This window comes from Entelurus aequoreus, linkage group LG25, assembly GCF_033978785.1.
Source record: "Entelurus aequoreus isolate RoL-2023_Sb linkage group LG25, RoL_Eaeq_v1.1, whole genome shotgun sequence".
Classification (NCBI taxonomy): Eukaryota; Metazoa; Chordata; class Actinopteri; order Syngnathiformes; family Syngnathidae; genus Entelurus; species Entelurus aequoreus.
This window is the reverse complement of record NC_084755.1, coordinates 6,197,319-6,211,799: the sequence shown is the minus strand read 5'-3', so window position 1 is coordinate 6,211,799 and position 14,481 is coordinate 6,197,319. Positions and strand designations below refer to the sequence as shown.

The following is a 14,481-nucleotide window of genomic DNA, read 5'->3' as shown; positions in this document are numbered from 1 at the left end:
TACACATCAACACACACATTATTACACATCAACACACACTTATTACACACACTTATTACACACACTTATTACACACACTTATTACACATCAACACACACATTATTACACATCAACACACACTTATTACACATCAACACACACTTATTACACATCAACACACACATTATTACACATCAACACACACTTATTACACACACTTATTACACATCAACACACACATTATTACACATCAACACACACTTATTACACATCAACACACACATTATTACACATCAACACACACTTATTACACACACTTATTACACATCAACACACACATTATTACACATCAACACACACTTATTACACAACAACACACACTTATTACACATCAACACACACTTATTACACATCAACACACACATTATTACACATCAACACACACTTATTACACAACAACACACACTTATTACACATCAACACACACTTATAACACATCAACACACACATTATAACACCAAACTGCGGCCCGCAAGTCAATTGATATGCTGTTGCTTTGTCGCCATCTTGTGGAAAATATGAGTCATTAAGGCCTACGACCAATGATCATGCTTTGAATGAAACCAAGCACATTATTTACCTATATGACCCAATGCAAACAACCTTCTCTAGTCATGGTGCAAAAAAAAATGAATCAAACCAACCAAATTTGTGGATATTATAGAAAAGGTCCATGCACCATAAGACACATCAGAATCACACCCATTTATATCCATTACAGAACAAAACACTCTCTACACACTTACACATGTTAACTAACTAGCCATCCCTCCATGGTGCTGGAGCCTATCTCAGCTGCATTCGGGCGGAAGTATATATATATATATATATATATACAGTATGTATATATATAGTTACTTTACATGCAGTGGGCTTTTGGCTGTCGACCAAATAGTTTTAGTCCAATGTGGCCCCCAGGCCAAGAGGTTTGGACCCTCCTGCCCCCCCAGGCCAAGAGGCCCCCAGGCCAAGAGGTTTGGACCCTCCTGCCCCCCCAGGCCAAGAGGCCCCCAGGCCAAGAGGTTTGGACCCTCCTGCCCCCCCAGGCCAAGAGGTTTGGACCCTCCTGCCCCAGACTCCATCCAGTCAGCAGATGAGCAGTTATTACAGTTCCAAATACAAAGACGTAATCAATGTCTTCAAGGAGAAAAAGCAAAAGAGGCACAAGACTCTCCACTTCTCCCAAGAGTCCCTGGTGTGTCCAGCCGCAAACACCCCGTCAGGACAGGCAGCTTCCCCAAACTGCAGCTTCTCCTGGAGAACATCTTGTCAATTGAGTTGAGACACCAATTTTTCCAATTTCATCTTTTAGATTTTCGCAGAACAGTGCAGAAGAGAGAGGCTCTGAGACAAAAAAGTTGAACTTAAATCCTACTGCCATTTTTGATTGATGGCCATAAATCTGCCACCTTGACAGCGTTTTAGTGATTCTAAACTAGCAAAGATCTCTGTCCTGTAAACCCTCTGGTCCTTGTGGCCCTAAACATACACATAGAGTGTTTATGCCAGGGGCCAGCCCGACACACACATACATACATACATACATACATACATATATATATATATACAGTACCTTTTGAGAAGTTTACTGCCTGTTTATTTGGACTGCACTCTCCCAGGCAGCAGGACTCTTGGACCAGAGAGCAGGTGAAAAGCCAGAAGAGTTCTGACCCTGTGTGGACACACACTGGCTTCATTGTGGCGCAGATGGACGGCCTGCAGGCGGGCGCTGCAGAGTGGGCCAAGAGACGAGGCAAAAAGGTGCTAACCGTCATCACGCTATCATTTTAGTCAAGCAAATGTCACATGCTATCAAAACTGCTGGCTGGAAGTCACAATTGTTGTACAGTTTGAGTGTGTAAACTACACACTAACTTGTGCAACACTTGTTGTGTTGCACTTGGACACTTTGTTGGCGCAGCATTGAACACAACAACCATTGCCCATCTGACAAAGTGTGTTGGGGAAGTATAACAACAGCTGTCTCGCATCTCAAATCAGCACACATAATTACCCTACTTACATACTACCGCGATATAAGCCACACCCTTTTTAGAAGAAAAACATAGTTTCCATAGATTAGCCGCACCGGACTATAAGCCACATTGTGAAATGACTTATTTACACAGAAATATTCTGTAAATGTTTATTTACATACCTTCATTGTTTCCAAACGCTGTCTGTAACACGGCAGTGAAACAGCTGATCGAACAAAACAGAAGTCATGGTCATGGAGCCACTAGCTGCGCAAGCTAGCTCTCCAATCAGCTAAACAGACTCAATAACTCCACGCTGACGTTTTGCTGAATTTACTGAGGAATTTGTGAAAACACAAAAAGAATGCCATTGTACTGTAAGTTAATAATACTAACACAGACACTTGTAAACCTGTTACCATATTAGCTAATGCTAACGACGCTAGCTGATTACATTACGATAGCAGGTAGAAATATGCATGAAAACACTCCTACAGACATCACACATGGGACACTTTAGTAAGTAAGAATAGTTGTAGTTATATTGTAAAACTTACAAACGTGGCTTGGACTGATGAATGAAGAATCCATACGAGTAGAAACGCTATGGATGGCTAGAAGACTAAATGGAAGGACACTGCAGCACTCGCAGGGAGCGATCTAGTCCAAAAGATGGCGCCATAACACAAACAATAACACACCTTATCAGTGTGTTGCTTGGGTTTTGTTTTTGAAAACCTTTTGCATTATGGCTGTCAGCGAAGGAAAACTCCATAAATGAGCCGTACGTAGGAAAAAGTAGCGGCTTATCTTCCAGAATGTAAGGAAAGTCACATAAGTTGCACGTGTATACGGCTTTTCTACCTTCAACATCATCAAAGAAAGTAGTTAGTGATGAGGCACACACTGAAGGTTCAGTATCTTGCTCAAGGACACTCCAACAAGGTCACGGGGTCTGAGGATTGAACCCACAACCATTGTGTTGGCAGACAGTCATGATATAAGTCTTTTATATTGGTCAATGTTGATGTTTTTATGACCTATGGAAAATAAGGAGCAGGACAAAAATATATTGAATGCAAACATGTTTATTTGAAGTGTACCCTTCTTCCTCTGATGATAGCCCCCTCTAGTGGTACACTACATCAAATAAACTTCTTCCTCTGATGATAGCCCCCTCTAGTGGTACACTACATCAAATAAACTAAGTTTACTAAGTTCAACCATTTTTACATTATAACTAAAACAAATTTGCACTAAATTACTTTAGCTTGCAATTTCGTTGTACAATGTACAATGACAATAAAGATATATTCTATTCTATTCTATTGTATTCTACACATACCACAGTTTGACAACCAATCAATCAATCAATAGGCTATAGATAAATATAGTGATCAGATTGAAAGTCAATGTAATGGAGTAAAAGTAGTGTTTCTTTTTCACAAAAATGCTCAAATAAAGATAAAAAGTATGTTGCATTAAAAGTACTCTGCCAAGTACAATTGATCCAAGAAGTACTTTTAAGAAAAAAAATTCAATAAAGTTTTTTAAAAATAAGTTGCAATATTGTGAGTTTTCAAACTAAGTATTTTTTTTAATTTTAGAATTGTCATAATATTTTGTGAAAACATGTCAAAATTTTAAAGGAAAAAATCATGTCATTTTAAAAGATTAAAGTCGAATATTTTGTGAAAAAAACATTTTTTTATATATATATATATAAAAAAGGGCAATATATAAAAGCTGTTTTACAAGAATTGTGTAGAAATATTTTAAGAAGAAAATATTGGGGGGGAAAAAGAAAAAAAAATTTGAGAGAAAAATATTTGCCATTTGACATGATTTAAAGTCAAATATATTGTAAATAAAAAAAAATTAAAATCCTAATTTTTTTTTAGAAAAAAAGTTGCAATATTGTGAAAAAAAAGTTTTCATACAAGAAGTTTGAGGAATCCATCCATCCATTTTCTACCGCTTATTCCCTTCGGGGTCGCGGGGGGCGCCGGAGCCTATCTCAGCTACAATCAGGCGGAAGGCGGGGTACACCCTGGACAAGTCGCCACCTCATCACAGGGCAGTTTGAGGAATATTCAAAGAAAGTCTTTTGGGTGCGGGGAAGTTAGTAATGTTGTCATTGTACACAAATGTAGAAATATCTTCACACACAACTTTACATTTGACTATAAAATGTGAGACATTTGACATGATTGTGATTGAAGCCTTGTGGGGAAATAGAGTGGGGAACTTTTGTTTTTTACAAAAGAGTTGTGTGACAAAAGTGGTGATTGTGTAATAATTATTCACTGTTGGAATACTTGGAGGAAAAAAGGTTTACATTTGACAAAAAGGTTGAAGTAAAAAGTCAGTTTTGCAAAAGAGCACTCGTGTAGCAAATGTACTGCTGATGCCTCCAAACACCCGCTTTCTAGAGTACATTCAGCTGTGGGAGAAATTTCAAGCCAATTGGACTTCTGTGTTTTCACTGTGTCAAATGAAAGAACTGCACCGTAGTTTAGACAAATGTTCAGGAGTACATGCTAGCTTTTAGCAGCATTTATTGGTCATCAAATCAAATCAAAACAGGAGGGCTCTGGGAAAGAAGAGGCTTGTGCAGCCCTTTGAGACACTGCTGATTTATAAATAACCTTTGATTCATTGATTGATTGATTGAAAAAGGTAGAGTTTATTCTGGCAACATCTGATTTTGCCAACATGTGATCACCTGTTGTCATTCCCACAGCCTGTTTGCCAACATCTGATCACCTGTTGTCATTCCCACAGCCTGTTTGCCAACATGTGATCACCTGTTGTCATTCCCACAGCCGTTGTCCCTGTTTGCCATTCAGTTCCTGAACGCCGTGGGAGACCTGCTAGACCTGATCCCCAACTTGGTCCCGAGCTCCGCTGCGCCGCTCAAACACTTGAAACTTCCAGGGATGGGACACTGCTCTGCACTCATAAAGGTACATACATACATACATACTTACATACATACATACTTACATACATACATACATACATACTTACATACATACATACATACATACATACATATATACATACATACATACATACATACTTACATACATACATACATACATACATACATACATACATACTTACATACTTACATACATACATTCATACATACATACATACATACATACATACATACTTACATACATACATACATACATACATACATACATACATACATACATACTTACATACATACATACATACATACATACATACATACATACATACATACTTACATACATACATACATACTTACATACATACATACATACATACTTACATACATACATACATACATACATACATATATACATACATACATACATACATACTTACATACATACATACATACATACATACATACATACATACTTACATACTTACATACATTCATACATACATACATACATACATACATACATACATACTTACATACATACATACATACATACATACATACTTACATACATACATACATACATACATACATACATACATACATACATACATACTTACATACATACATACATACATACATACTTACATACATACATACATACATACATACATACATACATACTTACATACATACATACTTACATACATACATTCATACATACATACATACTTACATACATACATTCATACATACATACATACATACATACATACATACATACATACATACATACATACATACATACATACATACATACTTACATACATACATACATACATACATACATACATACATACATACATACATACATACATACATACATACTTACATATATACATACATTCATACATACATACATTCATACATATATACTTACATACATACATGCATACATACATACATACATACTTACATACATACATGCATACATACATGCATGCATGCATACATACATACATGCATACATACATACATACATACATACATACATACATACATACATGCATACATGCATACATACATACATACATACATACATACATACATACATACATACATACATACATACATACATACATACATACATACATACATACATACATACTTACATACGTACGTACGTACATACATACATACATACATACATACATACATACATACATACATACATACATACATACATACATACATACATACATACATACATACATAATTTTCAGAAGTTCATCTTGTACTTTGACATTGTTTATAGGGTTAGGCGCAATAAGTGTTCAACTTCAGCCTAAACTCTTTCGGTCTGCAACATTTTCATTTTCAATCTATGAATGTACAACTGTTTGTTTATTTTGTTGACGATTGACCGAAGAATAATAAACTATATAACTATATATAAGCTATATAACTATATATAGTTATATATATATATATATATATATAACTATATATATATATATATATATAGTTATATATATATATATATATATATATATATATATATATATATATATATGTTTTTGGGGTTTGTATATATATATATATATATATATATATATATATATATATATATATATATATATATATATATATATATATATATATATATATATATATATATATATATATACATATATACACTTATATATGTATATATATACATATATACAAACCCCAAAAGCAGTGAAGTTGTCAGGTTGTGTAAAAGGTAAATAAAAAGAGAATACAACAAATCCTTTTCAACTTATATTCAATTGAATAGACTGCAAAGACAAGATATTTCATGTTCACACTGAGAAACTTTATTCTTTTTTGTAAATAATCATGAACTTAGAATTTAATGGTAGCAACACATTGCAAAAGAGTTGTCAGAGGGGCATTTTTACCACTGTGTTACATGGCCTTTCCTTTTAACAACACTCAGTAAAGGTTTGGGAAGTGAGGAGACACATTTTTGAAGTGGAATTCTTTCCCATTCCTGCTTGATGTACAGCTTAAGTTGTTCAACAGTCTCCCTTCTTATATTTTAGCCTTCATATTTTCAATGGGAGACAGGTCTGGACTACAGGCAGGCCAGTCTAGTACCTGCACTCTTTTACTATGAAGCATGCTGTTGTAACACCTGGCTTGGCATTGTCTTGCTGAAATAAGCAGGGGCGTCCATGATAACGTTGCTTGGATGGCAGCATATGTTGCTCCAAAAGCTGTATGTACCTTTCAGCATTAATGGTGCCTTCACAGATGTGTAAGTTACCCATGTCTTGGCCACTAATACACCCCCATACCATCACACATGCTGCCTTTTACACTTTCACTCTAGATGGTTCTTTTCCTCTTTGGTCCGGAGGACACGACGTCCACAGTTTCCAAAAACAATTTGAAATGTGGACTCGTCAGACCACAGAACACTTTTCCACTTTGTATCAGTCCATCTTAGATGAGCTCCGGCCCAGCGATGCCTGTGGCTTTCTGGGTGTTGTTGATAAATGGCTTTGGCTTTGCATAGTAGAGTTTTAACTTGCACTTACAGATGTAGCGACCAACTGTAGTTACTGACAGTGGTTTTCTGAAGTGTTCCTGAGCCCATGTGGTGATATCCTTTACACACTGGTGTGGCTTTTTGATGCAGTACAGCCTGAGGGATCCAAGGTCACGGCATGGATGGCTAGAAGGCGGAACAGCGCTTATACTTCCGGTTGAAAGCTCTAAAAAGAAGGGCAGTGTAGCACCTGTAGTGAGTGAGCTCCTCCAAAAGATGGTGCCTTAGCACAAACAACAACACCCATTTAGTGTGTTTGCTTGTTGTTTTTGAACCTTCTGCATTATGGCTGTCAGCGAAGAACAATCCATCAATTAGCTGCACCGTTTTATTAAGCACAGGGAACAAGTCCAGGATTTAGGGTAGATTTGAGCAAACCTACATCTCCTGAGTGAGTTGATGTTCTTAAACCTCCTCACCAATGTTTGTCCTGAGTGAGTTGATGTTCTTAAACCTCCTCACCAATGTTTGTCCTGAGTGAGTTGATGTTCTTAAACCTCCTCACCAATGTTTGTCCTGAGTGAGTTGATGTTCTTAAACCTCCTCACCAATGTTTGTCCTGAGTGAGTTGATGTTCTTAAACCTCCTCACCAATGTCTGTCCTGAGTGAGTTGATGTTCTTAAACCTCCTCACCAATGTTTGTCCTGAGTGAGTTGATGTTCTTAAACCTCCTCACCAATGTCTGTCCTGAGTGAGTTGATGTTCTTAAACCTCCTCACCAATGTCTGTCCTGAGTGAGTTGATGTTCTTAAACCTCCTCACCAATGTTTGTCCTGAGTGAGTTGATGTTCTTAAACCTCCTCACCAATGTCTGTCCTGAGTGAGTTGATGTTCTTAAACCTCCTCACCAATGTTTGTCCTGAGTGAGTTGATGTTCTTAAACCTCCTCACCAATGTTTGTCCTGAGTGAGTTGATGTTCTTAAACCTCCTCACCAATGTCTGTCCTGAGTGAGTTGATGTTCTTAAACCTCCTCACCAATGTTTGTCCTGAGTGAGTTGATGTTCTTAAACCTCCTCACCAATGTCTGTCCTGAGTGAGTTGATGTTCTTAAACCTCCTCACCAATGTTTGTCCTGAGTGAGTTGATGTTCTTAAACCTCCTCACCAATGTTTGTCCTGAGTGAGTTGATGTTCTTAAACCTCCTCACCAATGTCTGTCCTGAGTGAGTTGATGTTCTTAAACCTCCTCACCAATGTTTGTCCTGAGTGAGTTGATGTTCTTAAACCTCCTCACCAATGTCTGTCCTGAGTGAGTTGATGTTCTTAAACCTCCTCACCAATGTTTGTCCTGAGTGAGTTGATGTTCTTAAACCTCCTCACCAATGTTTGTCCTGAGTGAGTTGATGTTCTTAAACCTCCTCACCAATGTTTGTCCTGAGTGAGTTGATGTTCTTAAACCTCCTCACCAATGTTTGTCCTGAGTGAGTTGATGTTCTTAAACCTCCTCACCAATGTCTGTCCTGAGTGAGTTGATGTTCTTAAACCTCCTCACCAATGTCTGTCCTGAGTGAGTTGATGTTCTTAAACCTCCTCACCAATGTTTGTCCTGAGTGAGTTGATGTTCTTAAACCTCCTCACCAATGTCTGTCCTGAGTGAGTTGATGTTCTTAAACCTCCTCACCAATGTTTGTCATGTTTGTCCTGAGTGAGTTGATGTTCTTAAACCTCCTCACCAATGTTTGTCATGTTTGTCCTGAGTGAGTTGATGTTCTTAAACCTCCTCACCAATGTCTGTCCTGAGTGAGTTGATGTTCTTAAACCTCCTCACCAATGTCTGTCATGTTTGTCCTGAGTGAGTTGATGTTCTTAAACCTCCTCACCAATGTTTGTCCTGAGTGAGTTGATGTTCTTAAACCTCCTCACCAATGTCTGTCCTGAGTGAGTTGATGTTCTTAAACATCCTCACCAATGTCTGTCATGTTTGTCCTGAGTGAGTTGATGTTCTTAAACCTCCTCACCAATGTTTGTCCTGAGTGAGTTGATGTTCTTAAACCTCCTCACCAATGTCTGTCCTGAGTGAGTTGATGTTCTTAAACCTCCTCACCAATGTTTGTCCTGAGTGAGTTGATGTTCTTAAACATCCTCACCAATGTCTGTCATGTTTGTCCTGAGTGAGTTGATGTTCTTAAACCTCCTCACCAATGTTTGTCCTGAGTGAGTTGATGTTCTTAAACCTCCTCACCAATGTCTGTCCTGAGTGAGTTGATGTTCTTAAACCTCCTCACCAATGTTTGTCATGTTTGTCCTGAGTGAGTTGATGTTCTTAAACCTCCTCACCAATGTTTGTCATGTTTGTCCTGAGTGAGTTGATGTTCTTAAACCTCCTCACCAATGTCTGTCCTGAGTGAGTTGATGTTCTTAAACCTCCTCACCAATGTCTGTCCTGAGTGAGTTGATGTTCTTAAACCTCCTCACCAATGTTTGTCCTGAGTGAGTTGATGTTCTTAAACCTCCTCACCAATGTCTGTCCTGAGTGAGTTGATGTTCTTAAACCTCCTCACCAATGTCTGTCATGTTTGTCCTGAGTGAGTTGATGTTCTTAAACCTCCTCACCAATGTTTGTCCTGAGTGAGTTGATGTTCTTAAACCTCCTCACCAATGTCTGTCCTGAGTGAGTTGATGTTCTTAAACATCCTCACCAATGTCTGTCATGTTTGTCCTGAGTGAGTTGATGTTCTTAAACCTCCTCACCAATGTTTGTCCTGAGTGAGTTGATGTTCTTAAACCTCCTCACCAATGTTTGTCCTGAGTGAGTTGATGTTCTTAAACCTCCTCACCAATGTCTGTCCTGAGTGAGTTGATGTTCTTAAACCTCCTCACCAATGTTTGTCCTGAGTGAGTTGATGTTCTTAAACCTCCTCACCAATGTTTGTCCTGAGTGAGTTGATGTTCTTAAACCTCCTCACCAATGTTTGTCCTGAGTGAGTTGATGTTCTTAAACCTCCTCACCAATGTCTGTCCTGAGTGAGTTGATGTTCTTAAACCTCCTCACCAATGTCTGTCATGTTTGTCCTGAGTGAGTTGATGTTCTTAAACCTCCTCACCAATGTTTGTCCTGAGTGAGTTGATGTTCTTAAACCTCCTCACCAATGTTTGTCCTGAGTGAGTTGATGTTCTTAAACCTCCTCACCAATGTTTGTCCTGAGTGAGTTGATGTTCTTAAACATCCTCACCAATGTCTGTCATGTTTGTCCTGAGTGAGTTGATGTTCTTAAACCTCCTCACCAATGTTTGTCCTGAGTGAGTTGATGTTCTTAAACCTCCTCACCAATGTTTGTCCTGAGTGAGTTGATGTTCTTAAACCTCCTCACCAATGTTTGTCATGTTTGTCCTGAGTGAGTTGATGTTCTTAAACCTCCTCACCAATGTCTGTCCTGAGTGAGTTGATGTTCTTAAACCTCCTCACCAATGTTTGTCCTGAGTGAGTTGATGTTCTTAAACCTCCTCACCAATGTCTGTCCTGAGTGAGTTGATGTTCTTAAACCTCCTCACCAATGTTTGTCCTGAGTGAGTTGATGTTCTTAAACCTCCTCACCAATGTTTGTCCTGAGTGAGTTGATGTTCTTAAACCTCCTCACCAATGTTTGTCCTGTTTGTCCTGAGTGAGTTGATGTTCTTAAACCTCCTCACCAATGTCTGTCCTGAGTGAGTTGATGTTCTTAAACCTCCTCACCAATGTTTGTCCTGAGTGAGTTGATGTTCTTAAACCTCCTCACCAATGTTTGTCCTGAGTGAGTTGATGTTCTTAAACCTCCTCACCAATGTTTGTCCTGAGTGAGTTGATGTTCTTAAACCTCCTCACCAATGTCTGTCCTGAGTGAGTTGATGTTCTTAAACCTCCTCACCAATGTCTGTCCTGAGTGAGTTGATGTTCTTAAACCTCCTCACCAATGTCTGTCCTGAGTGAGTTGATGTTCTTAAACCTCCTCACCAATGTTTGTCCTGAGTGAGTTGATGTTCTTAAACCTCCTCACCAATGTTTGTCCTGAGTGAGTTGATGTTCTTAAACCTCCTCACCAATGTTTGTCCTGAGTGAGTTGATGTTCTTAAACCTCCTCACCAATGTCTGTCCTGAGTGAGTTGATGTTCTTAAACCTCCTCACCAATGTCTGTCATGTTTGTCCTGAGTGAGTTGATGTTCTTAAACCTCCTCACCAATGTTTGTCCTGAGTGAGTTGATGTTCTTAAACCTCCGCACCAATGTTTGCTTCCATCAGCTGCTGCCGGGCTTCGAGAACCTCCTCTTCGCCCACTCCAGCTGGTACACGTACGCCGCCACCATGCGTATCTACAAACACTGGGACTTCCACATCAGCGAGCCGCACACGGCCACTGGCAAGCTGTCCTTCAGCAGCTATCCAGGTATGCCTCAGGTGGCCCAGGCGGGCCCACAGGCCACTCTGACAGGTCTGAACGCCTCCCTCAGGCTTCCTGGTGTCCCTGGATGACTTCTACCTCCTGGGGAGCGGTCTGATGATGACGCAGACCACCAACAACGTCTTCAACTCCTCCCTTTTCCGCGCCCTCACCCCCAAAAGCCTGCTGGCCTGGCAGAGGGTCCGACTGGCCCACAGTTTGGCGCATACAGGAGAGGAGTGGGCCAGCATCTTCTCCAAGTACAACTCTGGTGAGTGGACCTGACCACCACATGAGGAACATCACCAGGGCATGAAGGAACCCTTCCTGCTCTTTTCAGGGGCTTTTAGAAGGACGTCCTTGTCAAGTTTCTTTGAAGAAATACTCAAATTGTGTACAGACTAAATCTGCTTTCTTCTCCTTGTTGCCAAAACAAATCTGCTTTCTTCTCCTTGTTGCCAAAACAAATCTGCATTCTTCTCCTTGTTGCCAAAACGCTGGCATTCCACAGCCTCGGCATACGCTACTTCAATTGGCACAGAATACACCGCGTACCAAGTCACATAAAACCAAACGGTGCCATCATTCCATACCTACACGTCCGCTTGCAAAAGCATAAGCACTTGGCTGGGAAACAAGCAGCCAAGCACTCAGAGCGGACGAGTGATTCTAAACCTTTTTGACCTCGGGGCACAACTTTTCCACTACAGACTCCAACATTTAATAATGACATCTAACCTACTTACAGTTTACAACCTTGTGTTGATGATGACATGGAAGATTATGATTTATTTAACCTTAGGATGATTAGAGAAATAAGTACTAACTAAATATACTGCGTAAGAAGGGACTTGTGAAAATAAATCAAGTCAATTAATAATGAATATCTTTCTTAGATGAACTTCCAATACAATTAAAGTGCTAATGAAAATAAAGCTTTAATATTTCCTATAACTTTAGCTCCAGACTTCTTCTGTTTGTTTGATATTGTCATTACTGCCCCCAGTGGTGGAAATGTGTATTACAACTGAGGCCCATACAGACCATTTTTTGGCGATCCTCTAGGGGTCACTGGCGGCCCAACAATGGGCCCTATGGTGAAGGAACACTGCTCCAGGTAATCCTCCAATTGTCCCTGCCCACAAAGCAAGAAGAAGGCGCTTGAAAGTACAAAATGTTGGATTTACAATTGACATGTTGCCGATTAGCATTAGCCATTTTACATGGCAGTTTCAATACCCCCAAATTTGGTCATCCAAACTGCACCTAAGATGGTGTGTAATAAGTCCAATACTTGCAGTATTAACTCGTTGTAGGGCGCAACAAAATAGACTTAGACTTAGACAAACTTTAATGATCCACAAGGGAAATAGTTCCACACAATAGCTCAGTTACAAAGGATGGAAAGGACAATGCAGGTATAAAATAGTAGTTAGGTAAAATATTAGACCAAGACAGACCAAAGTCTACGTCCTGACTAAGTCTGTACATTACTGCCATCTAAGTCTGTACATTACTGCCATCTAAGTCTGTACATTACTGTACATTACTGCCATCTAAGTCTGTACATTACTGCCATCTAAGTCTATACATTACTGCCATCTAAGTCTATACATTACTGCCATCTAAGTCTATACATTACTGCCATCTAAGTCTGTACATTACTGCCATCTAAGTCTGTACATTACTGCCATCTAAGTCTATACATTACTGCCATCTAAGTCTATACATTACTGCCATCTAAGTCTATACATTACTGCCATCTAAGTCTATACATTACTGCCATCTAAGTCTGTACATTACTGCCATCTAAGTCTGTACATTACTGCCATCTAAGTCTGTACATTACTGTACATTACTGCCATCTAAGTCTGTACATTACTGCCATCTAAGTCTATACATTACTGCCATCTAAGTCTATACATTACTGCCATCTAAGTCTGTACATTACTGCCATCTAAGTCTGTACATTACTGCCATCTAAGTCTGTACATTACTGTACATTACTGCCATCTAAGTCTGTACATTACTGCCATCTAAGTCTATACATTACTGCCATCTAAGTCTATACATTACTGCCATCTAAGTCTATACATTACTGCCATCTAAGTCTGTACATTACTGCCATCTAAGTCTGTACATTACTGCCATCTAAGTCTGTACATTACTGCCATCTAAGTCTATACATTACTGCCATCTAAGTCTATACATTACTGCCATCTAAGTCTATACATTACTGCCATCTAAGTCTATACATTACTGCCATCTAAGTCTATACATTACTGCCATCTAAGTCTATACATTACTGCCATCTAAGTCTATACATTACTGCCATCTAAGTCTGTACATTACTGCCATCTAAGTCTGTACATTACTGCCATCTAAGTCTGTACATTACTGCCATCTAAGTCTGTACATTACTGCCATCTAAGTCTGTACATTACTGCCATCTAAGTCTGTACATTACTGCCATCTATTGTCTTGGAACTGCAACAGCCTGCCAATATAACCAGTACAGTACTTGCCAATATAACCAGTACAGTACTTGCCAATGAGACCCAGGAGTGGAAGTA

The 14,481-nt window shown here is 39.0% G+C and overlaps 1 protein-coding gene across 1 annotated transcript in view; it reads left to right on the top strand.

The window, feature by feature from the left end:
* The window catches only part of LOC133642173 (phospholipase B-like 1), a 28,496-nt gene that overhangs the window by 11,267 nt on the left and 2,748 nt on the right, over positions 1-14,481 (top strand). Inside the window, exons 5-8 of the mRNA XM_062036240.1 lie at positions 1,660-1,801; positions 4,842-4,982; positions 11,770-11,914; positions 11,979-12,179. Of these exons, the coding sequence (XP_061892224.1) occupies positions 1,660-1,801; positions 4,842-4,982; positions 11,770-11,914; positions 11,979-12,179 (629 nt within the window). The remainder of the gene's footprint in view (positions 1-1,659; positions 1,802-4,841; positions 4,983-11,769; positions 11,915-11,978; positions 12,180-14,481) is intronic.